Raw genomic sequence first — 24,604 nt, 5'->3', positions numbered from 1 at the left:
ACTCAGTTCTCATGTGATCTGGCAGGTGCTGTGGCCTAGCTTAACTTGTCCACACCCATTCTTGCTCTTGAGAAAATCAGCAGGTGCTGGAGCCTATCCTAGTCCAGCCTCCAGACGCAACCCACATGTATGCTTACAGGTGCAGCAGACTTGCCTGGCCTTGTCTGCTCACAGCCCCAGCTCTCACACTCACTCATATCCTGACTCTTGTGTCTGCTGGCAGATGCTATGGCTTGACCCAGCCCAACCTATTCACAAATCTGCTCCACAAAAAGGCTGATGAGTGTTATAGCCTTGTCTGTCCTGACCTGCCCCAGCCTTTGCTATTGTGCTCCGCATTGGGAGCTTCAGCCTGGTAGGGGAGTTATCCAAGTTCCTCTACTAGGCCTGCTTCCAGTCGCATGCCACTGGATGCTGCAGCTCTGCTTGACATGGTCTACCCTTGGTCCTGGCATTTCCATGTGCCAGTAGGTGCTACAACATGGCCCAGCCTAGCCTCCTCCATGTCCCAGCTCTAATGAGTGTTAGTTGGGTTGCTGTCAGGTGAATTCCATGATCCAACCTGGCTTGGCTTGTCACCACCCTCAACTCTTCATGCGAACTGGCAAGTACTACAGTCCCAAAGAGGTGAGCTCATAATTTCCCTAAAGAATATGGCCCTGGATCAGGTTCTGTTGGATTCTGGTGGGTGGTATGACACGGCTTAACGTGGCTACCTTTGCTCTGACACCTATGGGTTGGTGCTACCATCTAGCCCAGCCAGTCATTGCTCAAACCCCAGCTTAGCATGCACCAGTGGACAAAGGGTAATGCTATTTATCCAGCCCAGGTCTCCACATGAATAGGTACCTTGGTTTCATCGAGATATGCCATTCAGTTTCGTCCCTCTAAACCATTTGTTCTCAGTTCCCTCATCTGCCTGCAAGTACAGTGGTCTAATCCGTGGAAGACCTCAGCAGTCATTCTTTCCCTGTCCAGTATGCCCACAGCTGCTTCCACTCCAATATGTCCACAGTTCCCTTCTCCAGGCAACCTGCATCTCCCAAGCTTCCACCTGGGAGCATGTCCTGGCCCTGTGCTCCACACCTTCCTCATATATCTTAAAAAAAATAATAAAAAGAATAGGCAATTGTGGTGGTATGGTGGTATAGGCTATTCACATTTAGCCCAGAATGCCTCTTAGCTCTTGGCTGCCTTTCTCTCAGCAGCACAATACTTGTGTAGGAACAAGGCAACCTTGTCATTGGCTAAAGCTATGGGGAGTCCTTTTCTGTTTGTTTCGAAATTTTGGCTGTTCAAATTTTCTGTTTATTTTTTTTACCACTTCCTGTATCCTATATCTTTTATGTAAATTTTTAAGTGTTGCAGCACACAAAAACTGATTTACAGCATATTTGCAGTATATTCTAATTATTTCTAATATGTGAACTATTATTCCCTGTATCATCCCTTTTTTGACAATTCCTTTCTCTTCATCTTTGATGAATATTATTGGAGATTGATCAATTTCCTAAGCATTTCAAGTCTGCTATTTTTATTTTCACTTAATTTAGGTTATTATTTATCTTACATTCTAAATTATAAGGCACAGATAAAATCTTTATTAATTTATTATACACAAATGCTAACGAGTAAGACAGAGGATATCCATCCACTCGATTCACTCCCAATTACCTGCAGCAAATAGGGATGGGCGAGGCCAAAGCTGGGCTTACGGAACCTGATGCGGGTCTCTGTCTGGGGTAGCAGATCCCAACCACTTGTGCCATCCCTTCTGCCCTAGCAGAGTGTGCATTAGCAGAAAGCCACAGTCAGGAGCAGAGCCAAGATACAAACTCAGAAGTTCAAGGATGGGATATAGAGTTTCACTTTATGTGATTATCACCACCATACCACATGGCCATCCCAGCACTTCCTATGTGTAATACTGCTTAACCACGAGTGGTTTTCCTGTTTATTACTATTTTAACATAAATTAGGTTATAGAAAAACTGCATCTGATGACCCTGAAGGAGCATCTGCCCTCCATTTGTATAGAACATTAAATTCAGAAACAACACACTTTGATTGATCTAACTACTATGAGGTGGTCCTTGGATTGGGGTGTTAGTTGAATGTACAAGATATTAAAGCAGTGATACGGGGAGAGGGTGCTGAGCAACAAACAGAAAAGAAGCAGTTAATAATGAGGTAAAACAACCCAGTGATCGCTCTATTCATAAGAATTATGAAATATGGACAAGCAGTTAGGAACAATGATTTGAAGTTATTGGAAATAAGGCAGTTAGAAATTTAAGAAACAGTTAATATTAAAATATTGGTGTTTTATATGATCTTGTTTATCTAGCTTGGTTTATATTTCCTGCAACGTCTTTTTTTCCCATTATAAGAAATATATTGATGAGGAGGTTAATAACACGGAAAGGTAGATGTGAGGTATATGGGATATGTTTGTAACACTTCATAACTTTCATTTTGTAAATTTTAAATTATTCTGTTATTAAAAATTAAAAAAATATTTCTGTTTTCTTTCATTATGACTGTGAGTTTGGAGTTTCCTTGCTTAGTAGTAGTTCCCAGTATACCCCATTATACCCCATTAGACTCCCAAGAAGCAAAGTTTAGAGCAGAAACAAAGTTTCCAAAATTAAAGTTTAGTAATTTACAGTAGCTGAGACAACAAATCTATTATTATCTCTGTTCGAACCCCACATTATCACTGGAAGCTCAGTAAATAACAGAATAAAATGAAAAAGAATATGCTCCTGAATTGGAAATCATAAAAGTGTAAGTCAGATACAAAAAGATTATAATTGCACATTCTCACATATTAAAGTTTAAAATTAATACGTATGAACTTAGAATGGTGATTATCAAAAGTTAGGAAAGGTAGGAGTGTGGGAGATGGTGGGAGGTTGGATAAACTGTTCTATTGTTCCATGGCACAGTGAGAGAACCATGGTTAATGATAATGCACTAAGAGCAAGAAAGGAATTGCAAACAAAGTAGCTTGGTTACATTGGTTTATGTTGTGCATATATGTTGAAATACTGTACTATACTTCATAAAATATATAAATGTTACATATCAATAAAAACTTAACAGAAGGACTGAAACAAGCCTACGTGACTCACAGTATTGCTTGTGATGTAACTTTGAATCAGATTGAGGGCTGAGAGTGGAAACCTTGTCAGCTTCAGCTTTCAAACAGGAGAACACAAATTTAGGACCCATGAAGAAGAGAATTTGGAAGAACTGATAGTAAATCGACTCTGTGATAACAGAGTAGATTGAAAGCATGCCTTTAAAAATCAAAGGAAAAAAAAGGGAAGAAGGAGCAGGATTAAGGGAGAGAGTTTAAGGGAAGCATGATTATCTTGTCAGAAGTGCACATATGGGGGCCGGCACGGTGGCCTAGTGGCTAAAGTCCTCACCTTGAATGGTCCAAGATCCCATATGGGCCCTGTTCTAATCCCAGCAGCTCCACTTCCCATCCAGCTCCCTGCTTGTGGCCTGGGGAAGCAGTCGAGGACGGCCCAAAGCCTTGAGGCCCTGCACCTGGTGGGAGACCTGGAGGAAGTTCCTGGCTCCTGGCTTCAGATCGGCACAGCATAGGCCATTGAGGTCACTTAGGGAGTAAACCAGCAGATGAATGATCTTCTCTCTGTCTCTCTTCCTCTCTGCATATCTGACTTTGTGATAAAAATAAGTAAAGCTTAAAAAACAAAAAAGATCTGTACATGTGAAACACATGTAATCTGTTATTAATAAAATTAAAACTAAAAAACTTTACAGTGAAATAGTTAATCTTTCATGCACAGTACTGATAATCATGTTAGAAAAAAAGAAGCATATCTTAAAAATCTATTGAAAAAGCACATGAAAAGTGACACATGACAGAGTGAAATAGTATGCAGTTATTGACTGCATTATGACAGTATATTGCATGAAACAGATACATTGATGACACATCAAAAAGTTTTAAAAAGCTTGAGACAGAACTTTATATTCATCATTTCTACATTTCACAAATTTAGAAAAATGAAAACATTTTCAAGTAAATAAAAATAGAGAGAAAATATGTTTGGTAAGGAATTGTAAGAAATTGTAAGGAATTTCTCCAGTGTGAAGAAAAGTGAATTAATAGTACAAGCAGAAAGAATGACAAGCACTGAAAATGTTACACTTTGGTTTAGTATAAAGGACTTCAAATATAGGCCTTTTCTCCTAGTTAATTCGTAACAGCACACATATCTTAAAATATGACCATCTATCAGTGGATTGGCATAACTAGAATTATGCCATTTCAAATGGTCTTTATTTTACTGGAAGTGATTCAATCTTGTTTAAGTAGGTAATGTTCAAAATGCAATCTGAGGGGCTAATCTTACTCTGCCTTCTAGTGCCAGCATCCCAGATGGGCGCCAGTTCATGTCCCAGTTGCTCTACTTCTGAGTTACCTTCTTACCTATGGCCTGGGAAAGCAATAATGCAGGATGCCCCCAAAGCCTTGGGATCCTATATGTATGTGGGAGACCCAGAGGCACCTTCTGGCTCCTGGCTCAGATCCACTCAGCTCTAGCCATTGTAGCCATATGGGGAGTGAGCTAGTGAATGAAAGATTTTTCTCACTGTGTCTTCTCCTATGTGAAATCTGATTTTCCAATAAAAATAATCTTTTTAAAAATGCAGGCTGAAATTAGCAGACCAGCATCTAAAATTGTATGCAGTACAATGATTTAGCAGTTAATAATTATTAATAATATTCCGTTCATTTCCACATCTTAACCATCTTTAGATCCTTCTGACCAAATACAAAGTCTCAGGAATATTATAAGAGTTATGAGAAAAGGTTCTTGAGTCCACTTGGACTGTATCATCAGTAGATTTTGATATCTCAGGCAATTCATTTTTCCCTGTCTTAGTTTTTCTACCTAAAAAATAGTGATGATAATTCCTAAGTGTTCTATTTAGACAGTATTATATGTCAAACCTATTATAAATAATTATTATTGAATTGCTGAATGACTGAAAATGTGTATTGGAGGTGAAAAGATGAAAAAATATTGGTGTATTGTAGAAACACACATTTTGAGAATGACAAGTTCAAGTAATTGATCAACCTTGGTGATTTCTGGGAAGTTTTTAGGATTTTGGACAACTCAATGTGGAAAATGGCTTATGAATATGATGCCAATATCCAAGCACTGTGGAACAATGAAAGAGAAGATGAAAGTTAGGCAAACTTAAAAAAATTGATGCACTTGCAAAGTTAAAAAAAAGTGAGAGTAAATAGATGAGGATACAGAATGAAATTGACCCTGAAAGAGACATGATATTCTTGAGCATGACTTTGGAAGCCGGACACACTTACATGAAATTTCAGATGAACTCTTGAAAAAACAATATGTGGAGGTGAATTCTTGTTAATTTTTATTTTTTAAACAATGCATCTTATACTGGGAGTTTAAAAGCACAAATTCTGGGGGCTGGCACAGTGGTAGAGCAAGTTAGCCCTCTGTCTGCGGTCCTGGCATTCCATATGTGTGCTGATTTGAATCATGGCTGCTTCACTTCTGATTCATTTCCCTGTTAAAAGGTCTAGGAAAGAGACAGAGGATGGCCTAAGATTTGGGGCTATTCTGTCCACATACAAGATCTGGAAAAGGCTCCTGCCTCCGTCTTTGGAGCAGCCCAGCTCTGGACCTTACAGCCATTTGAGAGTCAACACTGGATGGAAGATCTCTCTCTAACTCTGACTTTCCAATAAAAGTAAATACCTCTTTAAAAGAATGTAAATCCTGAATTCTCTGATGTTAGACTGGTCTTTCCAATTTTCTCAGATTGAGTTGGCTGTTTACTTCTGCCAGGTTGAGGTAGGTTTTAAAATAAACCCGTTGTTTGAAAATAAAGATATCTAGGGGGGAATCCCCAGTGCCTATAAAACTGTATCACATAATACAATGTTAATAACAATAAAAAAAAGTAAAAAAAAAAAAAGAAAATAAAGATATCTAGTTCATGATAGATATACTCATGATTGCCTAAATAATGATCTGAACATTTCTTTGTTCACGTTCCCTTTTCTATTTTCCCCCAAAGGAAATGAATGATTAATGATGAGATGTACAATTAGAGGCACTTGCTCACATAGAACCTGCTGGGATTAGGGATTCCTCTGAGAGACAAACTGATGGAAGCAGATGTGGCACACCACTTGGGGCTAGAGAAAAGAGGTTCTTGCTGTCATTTAAGAACATCACTCTGCTTGGCAAAGGAGTATCTGAGATGAGCCTCAGGTCTACTTGTTGCAGGCTCTCCTTATCTGAAGGTCATCTATGGCTTGGCTGCTCAGAGACAGGGCCAATTGTCTCTGTGAGCCTTTTCCGGGTGAGTGGAGAGCCTTTTCACCATGATTTGGTTCAGAGAAGGTGTTTTTTTGGTAGGTAGCGGAGTTTGATGCCTGAGATTTGAGTTGAGATGTGTCTGATGCACAGCCTTCTCCAAGCCCCATTTTTCTCTGATACTGGGCACAACCACGTCAAAGGAGCCAGTCCCAATCTGCCCGAGGAGTCTTGAAAAGGTAAAATGATTTGAGAAAGGGACTGCTTAGTAACAAGTTAGTGATGTTAAACAAAATGACTTTTAGTCTTTATTCTGAAGAGTGAGAGTCTCACTGTCTATGAGGAAATCAGTCCCTCTGTGGGGTAAGTGCATTTTGGTTAGGACTCACCATACTCATTTTTCTAGTCTTCCTTCTGTGTGGCTTCATGGAAGTTAACTTTACTTAATCTGACTTTTGTCGCTTAATTTACAAAATAATGGTAATCAAGACTGTATTTCTATCCAAAGTTCTAAGAGGCAGTGTACATAAACCGACTAGTATATTTTTAAGTGAAAATATATCTACAGGATCAATATTACAAATGGGTGGTGAATTGCTCCACAAATCGATGCATGTCCAAATAGACATGCATTTGTTCTGAATAGGAATGCCTAACATATTTGTGGATATGGTTATTAACGGAAAATGTGCAATGAATGGTCTTGGTATGACATGCCCATAGTTGTGTCTTTCTCCGTGTGCATGTATTTCTGCATTTACTCATATATTATATGCAAATGCATACATATATACATATTTAGTGATTGTTTTTCTGTGCGTATGTAAATATATATGCACATACATTCATTTTATGATGCCTCCTCATTTGTATCTAATATAACAAATATCTTTCCAAAGCTTGACTGTGTTCTAAATCAAGGATTCCTTTTCAAATTACAACAGGTTCAATGTAGAGAGACTCCATCTCATCCTGTATTTTAAAGAAGCTACACATCTACTGATAACGTGGAAAGAATCAGCAAGTCTGAGACTTCACCCAGAATGCGGCAATCCAATGCAACTTACTGGAAGGATTTTGTCTTCCTTGGCTTCTCCAGCTTTGGAAACCTGCAGCTTTTGCTATTTGCCTTGTTCCTCTCACTCTATCTTGTCACCCTGACTAGCAATGTCTTTATTATTATAATCATCAGGTTGGATACTCACTTACACACTCCAATGTACCTCTTCCTTTCATTCTTGTCCTTCTCTGAGACCTGCTACACTTTGGGTATCATACCCAGGATGCTCTTTGGCCTGGTTATGGGAGTCCAGGCTATCTCCTATGTGGGTTGTGCTACACAGATGTTCTTCTCTGCCTCGTGGGCCTGTACCAACTGCTTCCTTCTGGCTGTCATGGGCTTTGACAGATATGTGGCCATCTGTGCCCCACTGCACTATACCAGCCGCATGAGTCCCACACTCTGTATTCAGCTGATCAGTATCTCCTTCCTAAGCGGATACCTCTTTGGGTTGGGAATGACACTGGTCATTTTCTGTCTCTCCTTCTGCAATTCCCATGAGATTCAACATTTCTTTTGTGACACGCCTCCCGTGTTAAGCCTCGCCTGTGGGGATACAGAACTGAGTGAGCTGGGGATTCTTATCCTCAGCCTGCTAGTGCTCTTGGTCTCCTTCTTCTTCATCGTCATCTCCTATGCCTATATCCTTGTGGCAATCCTGAAGATCCCTTCTGCTGACGGCCGCAGGAAGGCTTTCTCCACCTGTGCTTCACACCTCACCGTGGTCATTATTCACTACGGCTGTGCCTCTTTCATGTACCTGAGGCCCAAAGCTAGCTACTCGCTTGAGCGGGATCAGCTTATTGCTGTTACCTACACTGTGGTTACCCCTCTCTTGAACCCTATTGTTTATAGTCTAAGAAATCGGGCTGTGCAGACAGCTATAAGACATGCATTCCAGGGGAGTTTTCTGGGAAAAGGGTGATTAGTTAAAATGGACACTGCTTTCTTTGGAGATCAACCACAGATCAAAATCTGAGGCCAGATGTGCGGGCCTTGGGCCCAAGGTGCTTCACTCGCAGGTTCCTGAGAATCCCATCTCATTGCCTGCCTTTTCTGCAGGTTACTGGGTAACCCAGAGGCAGGGTTTGCTCCTTTACTATGTTCATCTTACAACAAACTCAAAATCTGAATGCTTGCATTCAGAATCAAAGACAGCACCCATAGTTTCTAATGCCCATTAAAATGTAAACATTGTTAAAATTCATCAACGTTATAATTTTTGTTAACTGAGCTTAACCAAAAAAAAAATTTAGAGTGTTCAAGTTCACGGCAGGGCTGGCAGGGGCTTTATCAGGATTACTATGGAGACTTTTGAATGGGTGCATAACAGACTATTTCAATAGTAATATTTTTCCAACATCGTAATTCAGTGATAGCCTTTTGACAAATTAGTCTAGTGATTTCTAAAAGAAAAGAAAGATTACTATTTCTTGGAATAGATAGTTCTTCAATGAGTTCTGAGTCATTATTATTTTGCCCTTTTTATTTTGATGCATTATCCAAGCTGCACAGGTATAATTCAAAAATATTTATTTATTCATACCTCCTGTTTCTAACGTTTTATTTATAAATAGGGAACATATTCCATGTGTTTAATTTTAAGAGCATAGTTATACTTCCCATCCTGCTTTTCTCCCTTCACTCTTACCCTCCCTCCTTCTATCTTCTTAGGTTCTTTCAATGTTTGTTTGCTTTCAGACAGTCTTATAATCCTGGGTGTCAAAACTTTTCTCCAATTCCATCATCCCAAACTGGATAGCATCCTTTGGAATTTCTTGTAAAACTAGCCATTTTTCCTGCTTTGCATCCCACAAAGTGTCATAACTGAAGATGTTGCAGAGAAAATGGTACAACAGAAATGAAAACTGCCGCCGTCCTTTTGTTACAGAAAAGAATTTCCATTTGGACAATTCAGGGAGAAAAGTCGGATTTACTTATTCAATTGCTATTCTCATGGTCAAACTAGAAACTCATAGTGGGCTGGGTGCTTTGACCCTGTTACATGTGGCTTTCAAGGAGAAAACTCATCTTGTTCCTTTTTAAAGAAACTTTTCTCAGGGACATTGCACTATCTGCCTAGTAGCCCTGCTAACTCCTTACAATGCCAGACATTGGGAGGGATAAGGTGTAACGACACACGGCTGTCAGGGAGGAGTTTGAGTGTATACTCTTCAACTTGCTAGCATTGTAACACTATGTAATTCATACACTTCATTTTAATAACTTCAAAGTCTTCATTGTAAAATAGGTGTAATATCACAAATTATGTTGGCAGTAAATAGGATCATAAACTAAAATATTCTATCATAATTCTTTGCCCATAGCAATCTTCTAATAAATATCAGAGGCTATAAATAACATATTAAGGAAAGAGATATTTTTCTTTAATCTAAGGAGAGATATTCTAGATGGATGATCATGTAAGGCTTCATTCTAAGGCAGTATGGAAGTCTAAGTTACAGTCTAACATTTATGTTTTAGGCTTTTGTCTCTTACTTAAAAACCATTTTAAGCACAGGCACACCTTAAGACAGCAGTCAGGTTTATTCAGAAGGTGACAACTATAGACACACATGGGCCATGTTCTGGGAGAGTGGGCCAGGAAGGAAAAGGGGAGGGAGAATGAGTACTCTACCTTTTGTCCTTGGGGTTCATCAGTCCATAAGGAAAGAAGAGAGAGCCCAAGACACTGCTCAGAATAGGCTATTAAAGGTCTTGCAGTGTAACAATGCCACACTCAGATCCCAGGTAATGAGAAGCATTCAGTGGAAAAGCATCCTTGGACTGACAGGCTGGCAGAAGGGATTTCATAGGTATGCAAAGTGTGGCTTCCAAACTCATGACCCTGAACGAGCTGTCTGCCTAAATCTATATCAATAATTCTTGAACTTGTTTCTAAAAATGTGTCAGTTTTAAATGCATTCAGTAGGAAGACAGAACATTTGTAGAAGAGAGAACAGAACAATAACAACTAAATGTTAAGATGGTCTAGGCCTATTTGCGAGAGTTGTGAGTTGTACAGAGGGGGTGGTACAGTAGGTAGTACTGAAAAGTTGTCTTCAGTCAAGACTTCTTTGCTGGGGTGGGACGCAATTTAAGTACTTTGCTTCAGTCATAATGATTTTTGCTATTAGGGAATAGAACACAATAAGTCTTCCCAAATGGATTGAAGTGTTATCTTGGAGGAGATTAAGAAAGATTAACCAAGAAGCAGAAGGGATGAAAAATTTCAGCAAGGAAAACCCCAGAAGCAAGATTAGTAGCCAATGTAATGCCATCTTACTAATGGAGGGCAATGTGGCCTTAATGTAGATACTGGCGGTGATGACTGAAGAAAATTATGAACCTGAGATTATAAAAGGTAAGTTTCACATAGTATAGCAATGAGTTAGGAGTAGGCTGGATTTGAGACACAAGTGAAAAAGTAAGGCTTATATTACATTTATGTATATATATATATATATATATACACACACACACATATACATTTCTATATATATACACAGATCTATACACACACATATATGTGTGTGTATGTATATAAAGAGTATATAAAGAGAGTATATATGGAGATTGTATATGTGTGTGTATATATATATATAGAGAGAGAGAGAGAGATTGTGTGGAATCCATGTTTTATGTTTCCATGAAAATCAAGTGCGTGAGAAGAAAGAAGCTTGGCCTGAAAAACAAATTAGAGAGAAGGTCAGAAAGCAGAAAGGTCCTGAGTGCAGAATAGATCATTGAAGCTAAGATGAAGACCATCTTCCATTGCATTAAAGATAATTGATCAAATTGATTTCTATAGACTATTGAGTTCACCCAGCCTAAATTCCCTAGATGTGCACATCAAAGGTATATATGAATATTCTAATTTCTATATAATATTCAAAGACTCACATAACAGTCAAATGTACTAGTCTCAATTTTGATAGTATATGAAATATACTTGGGAGAACTTTCCAGAATAAACATTGTATATATCCCTATAGCTTTCAAATTACAGATATCAGGTGGAGATAACAAAAATACACTACAAATTCTTCCCAGGTGATTCAAGTTTCCTTGCTTAATTAAAGACCTGAAACTTTGCCTGTGCTAACAATGGACAAACTTTTGTTTTGTTTTGTTTTGGCCAGAAGTTTCTCCATTGGAATATGGTCACATATCCCTCAGTTAATGGTCTGTTGAAGGATCTAATTACTACCAAATATGTGAAGTCAATTTCATTGAGCTAAATGCCTGGTTCTGCCTCATTTTCCATGTATAACTTATTGCATTAAAGCCTCTATTTTTCTTTTTTAATGATAGAATTAATTGAAAATAGAACCTATTTGATAACATTTTATTTATTTGTTTCTTTGTTTATATTGGAAAGGCAGAGTTACAGAGGGATGAGAGACAGAGAGATATCTTCCATCCACTGCCTCCCTCCCCAGAGTGCCACAATGGCCAGGATTGATCAGGTCTAAATCCAGAACCCTGCAGGTTCCTCTGGGTTTTCCATGTAGGTGCAGAGGCTCAAGGACTCGGACCAGCCTTTACTGCTTTCCTGAGCAGGAAGCTGGATTGGAAGTGGAGTAGGTGGGACTTGAATCTGCTCCCTGTGAAATGCTGGCACCACAGGCAGAGGTTTAGTCTGCCATTGCCCTGACCCCTTGACAGTACTTTGATGCAAATTAATGTTACAATTTTCAGAACAAATTCAACTACACACTTTGGTTTCAACTTTGCCACCTATTATTATAATATTGTTCTCAAATTTAGGAGCAAAACAACTTCAGTTTTAACCATTTTTTTAAATGAATGTTGTGAAAGGAATTAGAAGGATAATTTCCATGCAGAGAAAGGGATTAGTTTAAACTCTCAATCAAGTGACAAAATCCATAGACTTGGATGTGGGGGAAAGGGAAATTGTATAAGATACCAGCAATTTTATGTAAGGAAAAGAACTGATCTAAAAATTCACATTGGTAAATGATAACATCACATTGGTAAATTATTAACTAGATCAGAATGTTAGCATTTGCACCTATTCACACCAAAACTGGCCTGAAAATTCTTAGACACAGCACCACCTCTTGATCTTTCATAATTCTAAATTGTGTAAACAATTCTACAGGTTCCTGCTTCAGCAAGAGATAGAAGCAAATCAATTTGAATGTTCCTTCTACTACATTAACACAAGAGGAAATTCAGGGATGTGGAAGAAAGAAGGAAGTCATTCCAGGCCAGAATTTTGTCATTTTGAGAATAAGAATATCTATTATTATGGTGAAATATGAAATTATCTTTAAAAAACAAAACAAAAAATGATGAGATATGTAAAGGAATCTGCTTTAAAAATGTGCATTATTTTGATCTTCAAGTGGTTCAATATTACAGAAGAAATTATGATGTTCTCCAGATTATTAAGTATCTTCAAACTAAGAATTTAAATGCATTCCAAAGGTAAAAAGAAATAGTCTTAAATCGCCATGGATTTTATTATTTAATCTATTCTATCATTGTCCTTCCTTACAGCATAATTATCCGTTCATATTTATTTAATTATTTACTATCTACTTATTTATTTGTGGGTTTATTTTGAAACTTAGGAAGAGAGATAGATAATGAAAGATATCCTGTCCACTGGTTCATTCTGTAACCTCCCACAACTGGCAGGGTTAAGCCAGGCCAAATTCAGCAGCATGGAACTGGAACAAGGGCTTCCATATGGGCGCTAGGGAAACAAGCATGTGAGCCATGAGCTTCTCTTTCCAAAGAGGACATTACTAGGCAGCTGCTGTGAATAATGGAGTCAGCGTCCTAACCCGTACACTCAGGTATAGCATGTAAGCATGTTCTGCATTGGCTTAACTCATTATGCCAAGTATTCACACAGGCTGTTTATATTAAAAAAAAAAAATAGAGATGTCAAAAGAGACACATTCACTCGGATCAGAAACATTTTATTTACCTTTGACCTTTTAAAAGAAATACATTTACTTTAATAAAAATATATTTTCCTATAGCCAGAGCAAAACCAAATCATCACAACACACACATAAATCAAATGAACACGGAGGGCTTGGAGTCTGTTGACAATGATTAGCTACACAAAATAAGCCATGATGTCCACTGCGTGAACTCTATTAATGCCTTATGCTTCCTAAGCTTGAGATTCTTATAAGGTACTGCAGGAACTGTTACACCGCCCCCCCACACACACACACACTGTCACACATGGCCATCTTTATTCCCTAAAGTTGACTGTCCATTTAGTATTTCAGTGCTTTACAACACCAAGATTATCTTTGCAGACCAAGAATCTGCTTATGAATTATTTCCAAAGTAGGAATTGGTAAAACCAACGTAGTCATAACCAGCAGGATGGCTTCGACCTTGTGGGTCCATATATTGCTGCATATGTATGGTGCAAAATGACACTTGTTCTGGAGTTAGTGCCTGAAATACATAAAATAACAAAAATCATAATTACAGACATAGCTGATTCTTTGGGATCTGATATACTCTAAACACAGAAGGTGAAGTATATTTGGAAGAGGAACCAAGTCATGCTCCTGTCACATACTTTTCCAATAACTGTATGATTTCTAATATATAAGATAAGCTTTTCAATTCCATTATTTATTGAAGAAAAAAGATCATTCACTTTAACCATTTCCTATGTCCAAGTCCTTAAATTTGATGTATTAAATAGAAGGAATAACAAGTACTTTTAAAACTGAGTTAAAAGTTTTAGATTGACTCTGATAATAAGAGAGACACTGTACATTTTTGAGCTGACAAAAAGACAAAGCAAAAACACTGATAAATACAAATGATATCTTGTTCCAAAGAAGGTCTAATGGTAAAAATGGACTGGTGGTCATTGTCCATACCTACAATGTCAGGATACACTTATTTAGCAAAAGAGTGGATTCATGACTCTTTATGAAGGACCATACTCAGTGATGGGAGAAGGGATTTAGGCAAGGGAGAAGGGAATTCCCCAAACCCATGGACCTGTATGATAAAACAAATAAATAATAGAAATAAATGGGTGGTTGATTACATATTTTCAAAGGAGGAAACCAGGCCAACGATGAACAAATTCTAAGATTCGGGTGATTACATAGGAGAGAAAGTGACTGGAACCTGACCTGCTTCAAGTCATCTTTGGTAATGTAGGCTTTGCCTTCTGCCAGGGCGTGGAAAGCATTCTCTATTTCACCACTGGACTTGATGTTCTCTGACTCCTTATCAATCAGGAAAGATGTATAGTCCTCCAGTGAGATATAACCCTTCCTGTGAAAGAAATGGATCAGGAGCTCTGTCTTATCAAGAGTAAGGCAAACATTCTAAACATCCCAGAAGCAGGAGCTACCTCAACTCAATGTGTTCTCCTAAATTGTCCAAGACAATAAGTCATCTCTCCACTTGATTTCCCACCCTTTCACTTTTTAACAAACAGGCATTTTTCTCTAGGATCCAGATTCTGTTTCACTTGTGTAATTAAGATTCATTCTTCTTAAAAGGTTTTGGAATATCCCATCAGCATTAATCCCTAAGCACTGAATTTATGTGGCCCTTAGTATTAGGAAAAATCAGTTCCCAATATCACTTGAGTCTTTTACAAGTTTGAGACATCCCACAGGCACACAACAGTCCCCCCTTCATAGGTTGGCCTATAATTCAGCCGTGCTTATTGAAGATCTCACAGATATTCTGTTCCTTGGACTTCTTTCTACCTGCTTGGATCCACGGCATCCAGGAACTTCTCAAACTTGGGCTCATGTTCATCCTCTTCCACCATGGGCAAGTAGTAATTGAGCCCTCTCAGGCAGGATCGGAACTCTTTGTGAGTTAATCGGCCTGTCAAATTCTCATCAAAGTGCCTGAAGAACATAAATAGTTCGTTACATTCCACAGAAAACTAGATGAGAAGAGAAAGCACTATGTTTTCCCAACATCATCAATATGCTTGTCAGATCACTGAATACAGGATCTATATCTTTATCCTAACGATGGAAGTAAAAGCACAAAACATTAAACATATATTTCATTCAAGATCAAAAGTGTCACATAATATATTAAGACTCATGATCTGGATTTTCAAATAGGATTGCACCATATTATACAAAAGGAGAATAGTATTTGTCATAGCCTGAATATTCCAAAAGGCAAAGAACCATCAACCATGAGATTATACTTACTTATAGGTTGTACTAAACTCTTTCAATGTTTCCTCACTCACACCTATGGTGTCCCTGAAAAGAAAAGCATGAATTAATCCATAAAATAAAATAATGAAAAAAGGTATGCCCATGCGATAAAGAGAGATGAAAAAATGTTGATGGACAATGTATCAGAAGCATCTAATTCAGTGGTTGGCAAACTATGCTCTTTGGGCCAAATCTAGCATGCAATGTGCACCTGATCTGTGTGTGAACTTTTACATTTGCAGTTGATGAAAATAATCAAAAGATTTTGTGAAAGTTACATGAAATTCACAAATCACCATTCTCAAGCTTTTATCAATGCATGGTCATGTCCATTCACTTACGATATACTGATGGTTAGTTTTCTTTTTAACACAACAGCATAGCTAAAAATTTACAATATTAGTTGTATGACTCACAATGTCCACATTATTTATTGCTAGGCCCTTTACAGGAAAAGTTTGCCAACCCTTGATTTAGAGTAAAAAATTATAAAAGCAAAAACTGTTGACATCTAAAGTGCATGAATATAATTAATCTAGAAAAATTGGACTTCCGCTCTTTTAGACCACACTTTGACTATTTCTATCATTTTAGGCATTGCATTTTACATGGGGTTTTTCAAATGGGATTGACTTCTGACATACCACAGAAGACAACAAAGAAACTTTAAGAAATAGATGCAGGAGTTAAATTATGCAAACAGGTATGGCCAAACCCAGAGATACTGGGATACTGTCATCTTTCTCTGAGCAACTTTAACATAAAGAAACACAGTCATTCTGTGGCAGAGTAAAAAGAAAACCCAGGTTCTAAGTAGGTGAAGGTGAATGTGATGTCTCTGAAGCAGCTCTCTTATCTGCTGCCTCCAATCATGGATTTCAGTTACCTTTCTAACACTGGTTACCACATTTACCCTGCCCTGCCCTAGCCTTAGATTCTCAGTACTTGGCTTGAATCTGTTGTTCCAGGTTGTGTTGCATCCGCATCCCAAGCTGATGGAGTTGGTCCCACTGCTGGGCTAGACCAATGGTGCTATATTTGATGTCAAGGATCAGAGCCTCTTCTAGGTTGTCTCCTAGGTCCTCAATCCTTGTCAGCTGACGTTTCATTGCCTGAATTTCTTTCTGTTTCCTCTGGGAAAAGACACAGAAGAGAAACAGTCTCTCAGACCGCTAGTTCTAAGTATACAGTGGTGAACAACTTATAAGTTTTGATATTTCCTTAATCCCTCTTTTAAATTATTTTTCTGGGATCTCTTTGCTTTCATTTAAAGATGAGCCACTCAGAAAAGCCACACATGTAATTGTCACATATAGTAGGGAATTACAGTGCAATGACTCCCACTCCAAGGGTTTTCTACAATAAGAAGTTAGTAATTGTACATGGTGGATAGAAAATCAGATTTCCAGGACCCAGCATATCAACTGAATGATCTTAACTGTGAATTACATGCACGACTGATTGCAGCTGAGGTCTCAGACTCATTTATGCTTCCGAATACTCATTCCTGGGCTTCCTCCATCAGTTTGTGCAGATGTGCACAGGCTGTTCCTATTACAGAAGCACATTATTTCTCAAATTTCTGCATCTTATCCATGATACCCTAATGAGGAGATATTGTATCCCAAGAAAGGAAGGAGCCCAGTATAGGTGGAGAGTGAGAATGTCTTAATTGTTACATGGTTGTGCATGTTTATGTAACATCGTTAGGGAGAAATTTAACTTAATTAATTCTCTCTGTGACAAGCAATAATTACAATGGAGTCTAAAAACACCTTTTAGCCCCTTACTTCATGTGATTGCACAAAGATGTAGATTTCCATTTTCTCATCTTACAATATCAAGCAGTAACAAAGTTGCCAATGTTTCAGGTTATGGACTAGGAAGTTTTACCTTTGTTCCTTTACTTAGTTACTATAGTAATTTTATAATCAAGTTATTATATACTCTATTGTATGTGTACAGAAATTGAACTTGAGAGATCTAAATAAGTTGGTCCATAACCACAAAAGTTGTTGACTGTAGGGGAAATCAAGCTGTTGGCAGGGAGGCTAGGTATGGCTTCTACCCTTATCCCCTCCTCCCCCTAAACATAGGAGGAAAGAAAGAGAATGTCAAAACAATGGTCTCACTCAATTTCCTCTAGCCCTTGACCCTTCACACCATAATCAAACATGAAAAAATTATCAAAAATAAAATTTTAAATAAAATAAAAATTAAAAAGCAGCTATTGTTTCTGACTTAATTTGATACATGCATTATCAGGGCTTCTTTTAATTTTTTTATTGATATCTTTATAATTCTGGAAATATCCTTACTTAATAAACCAGTAATACTTACTTTATTTGCTTCCAACTGGGACTCCAGAGTTCCTGTTTCTTTTAGCAGAGATCTAATTAAGAATGAAATGAAAACATCATTCATGATGTCAGAAGCAATATATTCCACAGAGATATCAACACAAAGCCCCAACAAGTCTCAGCTTCTACTTCTTCCTGCTTGCATGGCTTCTACAAAGTGAAGTTTCAAAAACACATTTTTATAACCCAACCCTTCTATCAGCAACCTTGGCAGATTGATGAGGTGGAAATGAGGTCTGGCTCAGTCCTTCTCTGCCTGGGAGAAGCCCCCCACCCAAACACACACACACACACACACACACACACACACACACACACACACGTTCATCCTATTTTTTATTCTCAAATATGCATAGATACAATATGGGTCAGACTCTACCTGGTGAAGTCTAGCTAAAATATGAAGTAGCAATCAGCTTCTCCTTTAATCACACTTTTATTTAGTCACCATCAAATCACGTGATATAAAAATTTCTTACTACAAATGCTAACATGACATGACATGACATAAATAACATGACACAACATGACATGATATAACAAAACAAAAAACAAACATAGGAACATAAACTACTGACCCATCCAGAAAATAAGCCCTGGAAATGGAGGCCCGGAACCAAAATCAGAAGGAAGAAAAGGAAAATCATAAATTAGCATGGAATACTTCAATGGTCTTTAGATTTACGAAACATTCTAAATCCTTCATGGTTACAAACAGGAATCCATCCACCAACTCTTTCCAAAATCTTTCCTACCCTGAGAAAATCAGCACTGTCTTTGAAGCTCTTTGCTTGTGGACAAAAGCACAGATATGAAAGCATATGCTTTCAGACATGAGAAAGAAATTTTATCTCAATTCTCTGATTTGCCCTTATTAGTTGGCTAGAAATGGTATGATGGAGTACTTCAAGAAAGTTCATTGTAAATTGAATTAAAAGGAAAGGTTATTTTGTGCAAATTAAACAAATCTTTCATGTGTTGGGGTCTTCTAAAGGCTCGGGGGAATATATATTATGAAATATGTTTGAATTTCAAATCTTTGCATCAAAATAAACGTAAGTTTAATTCCATTCTGCAATAACTTTTTTGAATACCCTTGAAGATCATGGATTGTTTAAATCAGTACTTTAAGCCTCAAAACACACTTCTGATTTACCTCCTGGATGCAGTATATGAACTTTGATCATTTATTGTAACATATTACTTCCCTTCTATTTCTTGTTTTTCTAGGTCATTTACCCCAGAGTATATGAAAAATGCTATCTTCATGTAGAGAACACTATATGTTTAATAAACTCAGTTAGCATACATTATCTCAGCTGATTATCATCACATCTTTAGTTGACAAACAACATAGTAACTTTCTATTTGGTGTTAACAGCAGTCGCTGCTTCTGATTGTGCCAACAACAATTACAAACACGACCTTCAATAGGTTAATTTACCTATCTGAACTTCATTTCATATTTGGAAACAGAAGCAATAAGATCAGCTCTGTATAATTTTCAAGGTTGCTCTGAAAGTTAAGTGGTTTACTGGATATGGAGGTTATTTGTAAAATGCAAGGTGGCATGTAAACATAAAGGCTTGCTATTATCTAGACAACAATTCCAGGCAACAGAGCAAAGATGAGACTGCCAAGGAGAGCATGCAGAAGAATATACAGTGGGTAGCAGGATGAAATTCCTACTTCCTGATTTTGCAAGGATTATTTCAGACAATATTCAGATGCAAATGTAAGGCACAGGTACAATGTGGTGATTTTAGGGGTGACCATACACTCTTGAAGTCCTTCAGCCCCCCCCGGCAACATGCATATTTTGTTCCTACAGCAAATGACGTATGTGTCCTAAGAGCCAGAAGCTTTGGAGATGACATAGGGCACCTGGTATCCAGGATCCACTGAAGGAAAGCACTGGCACTCTGTTCAAACTCCTGGCACATCTCAAAGTTCTTCATCTGCCTTTCCTCTTCCTTTTGCAGCTCCTGTTCCCGTTCCTAAAACCCATACCACAGACAGAGGGATACACTTTAAATGCCTTTCACTTTTATACTCAGCTGTCCATCTTCCATTTCCAAGTCTAGCATAGCTTCCACAGTCAAGAGCATGTGTGTGTTCATCTTTCTTGTGGGCCATCTGTTCTCACCTCTAAAATGTGAAAATGGTTTTTATCACTTCCAATAAGAACAAGCTGGCAATAAAGGCAAACCTCTCCTATTGTCAACAGTTTACTGTGAGGGAAGGGATGATATTTAATTTAAATTAAACTCAAAAGGAAGGGTAGTAACAGGACTTGTCATTTCAAAACAGAGATACTATATTGATCGCTTTCTTACCGAAACTTTAAAACATTTCCTTCCATAAATTACCTTACTAAAGAGAAACAAAACTTACAAATAAGCAAATTAAAATGAATCTTTTGGAGGTGTGTACAAAACAGAAAATATATCCAGTTGAAGAAAATATGAACCTATGACTATGACCACACACAAACACACACACAAAGACCTCACAATTTTTTCACAATTTATTACCAAAGCACCTCTTAAAGGTTCTGCTAGCTTCCCCTAGATCGTTGCATGATATTGAGAGGTATGAGACTACAAATTATGAAGTGTAAGATAAATGAAGTTGTGAACATATTTCCCAATGAGTTCCAATTCATGATTGCTACCTCAATATAATTATTAATAATGACTCTCTTTTTCTCCAATGTCTCCTACCTTAAATAACAAACTAATGTCACAAGCTAGCCAAGGGAAGTCTCTGCTCTGCCCTGCTCACCTTGATGACATCAGGAAGATGCTTCCAAATCCTTTCTAGTACCTCCACTGTTAGCCAGGTATAAGGACTAGTAGGCACATTTAAAGCCTTGATTTGCTGGTCCAGTTCCACCAAATGATTGAAGTCGGCTTGAGCTCCAACCAAAGAAGCCAAGAACTCTTCATGGTCCTTCTTCAGTTGTCGAATTTCATTCAGAGAGATGCAGTGCACTGGTTCTGACAGATTCTCCTCTGCATTTTCACACCAGTTATTAAAAGCTGAAGCCCTTTGTGCAAATTCCATAAACAGATCTTCAGCCTGCAGAGGGCAAAAAGACACCGCTGTTGTTTCCTGATAAAAACCTCTCAAAAGAGAAATGACACAGGGAATAAAAATAGAATAAAGTAATAAATAAATAAATCGAATAAGTGAGTAAGGAAAATGAAAACCATAACCCTTTTCACATATTTTTAGGGCCAGGATTCTAGAAAGGTAGAACTAAAACTGATGGGAATCGAGGATCTGTGGTGGGCATATAAACTATAGGTGAAAGTCCTACCGATGGTATTTTTTATCCTGTAAATTAGTCATGCTTTCCAGCATTTGCAATTGAGGAATTTGAATAACTTTTAAAGTAATATCAGATCTAAAATTCCGTGAACGACTACGGTTGTTTTCAATTATCTGGTTTGTGTCTCAGTTCCACTCGGCACATGATGAACATGCAAACAAATAAACAAATAGTGGAAAATAATTGAATGAGAAAACAGGCAAATTTGTTCTGCCCTTTAACCATTTATTTCTCCTTTGAACTCTTGTATACTTTACCCCACTGATGTCTTTGGCTATATTAAGTAATCTCATCTTCCTTTTAAATTCTATTTCAATCTGCTCTTCTCATTGTAAGATTTTGCATTTATTTGAAAGGCAGCTTTAAAGAAAGAGAGAGAACTCTTCAACCCACAGGTTCACTTTCTAAATGGCCACAATGGTCAGGGCTATTCCATGCCACAGCCAGAAGCCTGGAGTTTCTTGTGACCCTCCCGTGTGCATATAAGGATCCAAGTACTTGGGCCATATTCTGCTGCTTTCCCAGGGACGTTAGCAGCAAACTGGATTGGAAGTGGAGCAGCAGGGTCTGCTATCTACCCCATATGGTATGCTGGTGTTGCAGGAAATGGTTTTACTCACTATATCACAACACAAGCCCCATACTAAAACTTTTTAAGCTAGCCCTTACACCTATTTTCCACTCTTTAACTTACATCCTATAAAATAGATTTATATATCCCTATTCTGCTGTCTGGCATTGTGTATGTTGTCTAAATGCCTGTGACTTGTCTATGTTACTGAATGAGACACATAGCATGGATTTTTCTGAACAGCAGGTAACAAAAGTAGTTTTCTACACAAAATTCATCATAGATTTTGGGTCAGCAGATTGTGCATCTGAAAAAATTCATCTGGAAAAAATATGAAAATGAGTTTTCATTCTGAAACAAGGAAGTTAAAAGGAGGAAAACCGGCCCAGATTACTTTGTACTCATGTCAACAATCTACTGAGAAACTGTTAATATGTTCTCTACACAGAAAGGACTGAAAATCTATAAAAGACTTTATATCATCTTTTACATTATAAGTTGACTGAATGTTTTCGAATCAGAAAACTAGTTTTAAACAACCCACAGTTAGAAAGTAAAGCAAAATAGAATGGGGATGTGAAACAGCTGTCTTTGTGGCACATATACTTATGCGTAACGTTGCCCATTTATGCTTCCATTTAGAATTGATTTCTTCAGATCCCATGTTTTTCAAAAAGTAAGCAATATGGACTTCAAACTATTTTGTAGTAAAATAAATTTAATACTAATTATTTCTGTTTCATGGACTTTTCAAAGAAACTTTACATGGAACGGTCCACATTCAATACGTTGGCAGCAACTACTAAGAAAATTTTTAATCATGCATACCAATATAGAAAGTAAAAGTTTATACTGAATTATTATTATTATTATTTTAAAAATTGTTCAGTTGAAAGAGAAGGAGGGAGAGAGAAGAGAAAAATAAAAGAGAGATATAATGAGAGACAAAGGGAGATCTTCCACCTGCTGGTTCACTTTGCAAATGCCCACAGAATGTAGGGCTGGGCCTGTGATGAACACAGGAGCCTAGAATTCCATCTGGGTGTCCTATGTGGGTGGCAAAGCCACAAGTACTTGGACCACCATCAGCTGCTTTCCTGGGGGCACTAGCAGTAAGCTTCATTAGAAGCAGAGGTGAAGACTTAAACCAGCACTCTAATGTGGATCTCAAGATGACTTACCTGATGCACTGCAATGCCCAGCCCTTACAGTGAACTGCAGTATTTTTTCATGCAATAGTAATAAAACAGAAATTCCAGAGATTATGATAATATATCTATTTCCTAAGTGGGGGAGATAACTGATTTTCGTTATGTCTACGAGGCCTCTCACCCACACACACACACACACACACACACACACACACACACACACACACACACAGATACATAGGCTTTCTATTGATCTATAAAAAAATTAAGTACATTTTGGGCAAGAATTATGTCTTCTTGACCTTTTTCAATATATTACAATATTGATGGATTGTGTGAATTTGGTGTCTAATATATATCACACTTTATGGTTAATTTATAGGTACTAGAGGCTTGATTAAGTCTCTCTCTCTCTCTCTTTACCTTCTTTAGAGGTAGCTGCTTCTCCAGCAGTCTCTGCCTGTGCGCGGCAGCGGCTTCCAACAATTGTTCCCAGCGCTTCAGCAGGGCAGCGTGGCGTCCCTCAATGGCTTCACTCTGGCTGTGTCCAGCAGAAACCAGCTGGTCCTTCAGCTCAGTGATCTCAGAAAGTCTCTCTTGCTGAAAGCTCTGCAGAGTGGCATCCAGTGTGTCCTGAGAAAAACAGAGAGGTCATCACAAGAAAAGGTCTATGTGCCAAGTGTACCTCTATTTTAGTGATTTCTACCACAATAATTATGTAAGAGTTAGAATGATGATGAAGTAAAGACAATACAACTTGGAGCCCTAAATTACGGTCTTGGTTGGAATTATATGCAAGGTCTAGGTGTGTGTGTCTTACAATTAAATGCTGAGTTACCCCTAAAAAATAAGATTAAGTGAATATTTGCATAGAATGAAATGTTGCAAATCTTCGTAGTCCAAACTAAATGCTTTCTATAGCACACATCCTTTTCAACACCTTTTTTTTTTCAATCATTCAATATATCCGTGCCATTATTAGTACAAAAGACAAGATTTCATTCTTTTTTATGGCTGAGTAGTACTCATCATGTATATATACCATATCTTATTTATCTAGTCATCGGTTGGCAGACATCTAAGTTGCCTCAAAAAAAATCAGTTTTTTTCTTTCTGTAATACGGCCACTAATATAAAGTACAAAAATTCATAGAAATAAAATGGACATTTGGGGTTATGGCTATCATTTTTAGCTCTTGTTAACACTTTTCTGTTTATGTAGCGTTCCCATTTTCTATTGTTGAATATTATACCTAGGGGTGAATTAACCCTGTGAATATAAGATGATTAAAAAAGCAATATTGGTATCAAAATCACAAAATTCAGTAAACTTCACCTTCAAGTTTTTTTAAATTTATTTTATTTTTGTTGGAAAGTCAGATATACAGAGAGAAGGAGAGACAGAAAGAAAGATCTTCCATCCATTGATTCACTCCCCAAGTGGCCACAATAGCCAGAACTCAGCTGATCCAAAGCCAGGAGCCAGGAGCTCTTCTGGGTCTCCCACATGCGTGCAGGGTCCCAAGGCTTTGAATGATCTTTGACTGCTTTCCCAGGCCACAAACAGGGAGCTG

The 24,604-nt window shown here is 37.8% G+C and overlaps 2 protein-coding genes across 3 annotated transcripts in view; one reads left to right on the top strand and one right to left on the bottom strand.

Moving 5' to 3' along the window:
- Positions 1–7,387: 7,387 nt before the first annotated feature.
- Positions 7,388–8,329, top strand: LOC121171471 (olfactory receptor 10Z1). Its single transcript, XM_041003171.1, has one exon. The coding sequence runs from the start codon at positions 7,388–7,390 to the stop codon at positions 8,327–8,329; it is 942 nt and encodes a 313-aa protein (XP_040859105.1).
- A 5,015-nt stretch (positions 8,330–13,344) lies between these two features.
- SPTA1 (spectrin alpha, erythrocytic 1) overlaps positions 13,345–24,604 on the bottom strand; it is a 68,369-nt gene continuing 57,109 nt past the window's right edge. For both annotated transcript variants that reach the window (XM_041003429.1, XM_041003430.1), the window contains exons 43-52: positions 23,454–23,663; positions 20,759–21,055; positions 19,859–19,971; positions 18,553–18,570; positions 17,955–18,006; positions 16,560–16,747; positions 15,606–15,659; positions 15,141–15,287; positions 14,553–14,697; positions 13,345–13,854 (exon numbers count right to left, since the gene is read on the bottom strand). In XM_041003429.1, the coding sequence (XP_040859363.1) occupies positions 13,723–13,854; positions 14,553–14,697; positions 15,141–15,287; positions 15,606–15,659; positions 16,560–16,747; positions 17,955–18,006; positions 18,553–18,570; positions 19,859–19,971; positions 20,759–21,055; positions 23,454–23,663 (1,356 nt within the window). In that variant the 3' untranslated portion in view covers positions 13,345–13,722. The remainder of the gene's footprint in view (positions 13,855–14,552; positions 14,698–15,140; positions 15,288–15,605; positions 15,660–16,559; positions 16,748–17,954; positions 18,007–18,552; positions 18,571–19,858; positions 19,972–20,758; positions 21,056–23,453; positions 23,664–24,604) is intronic.

The sequence above is a fragment of the Ochotona curzoniae genome, unplaced genomic scaffold (genome assembly GCF_017591425.1).
Source record: "Ochotona curzoniae isolate NIBS_2020 unplaced genomic scaffold, NIBS_Ocur_1.0 scaffold_2683, whole genome shotgun sequence".
NCBI lineage: Eukaryota > Metazoa > Chordata > Mammalia > Lagomorpha > Ochotonidae > Ochotona > Ochotona curzoniae.
This window is presented reverse-complemented; position numbering and strand designations above follow the sequence as displayed.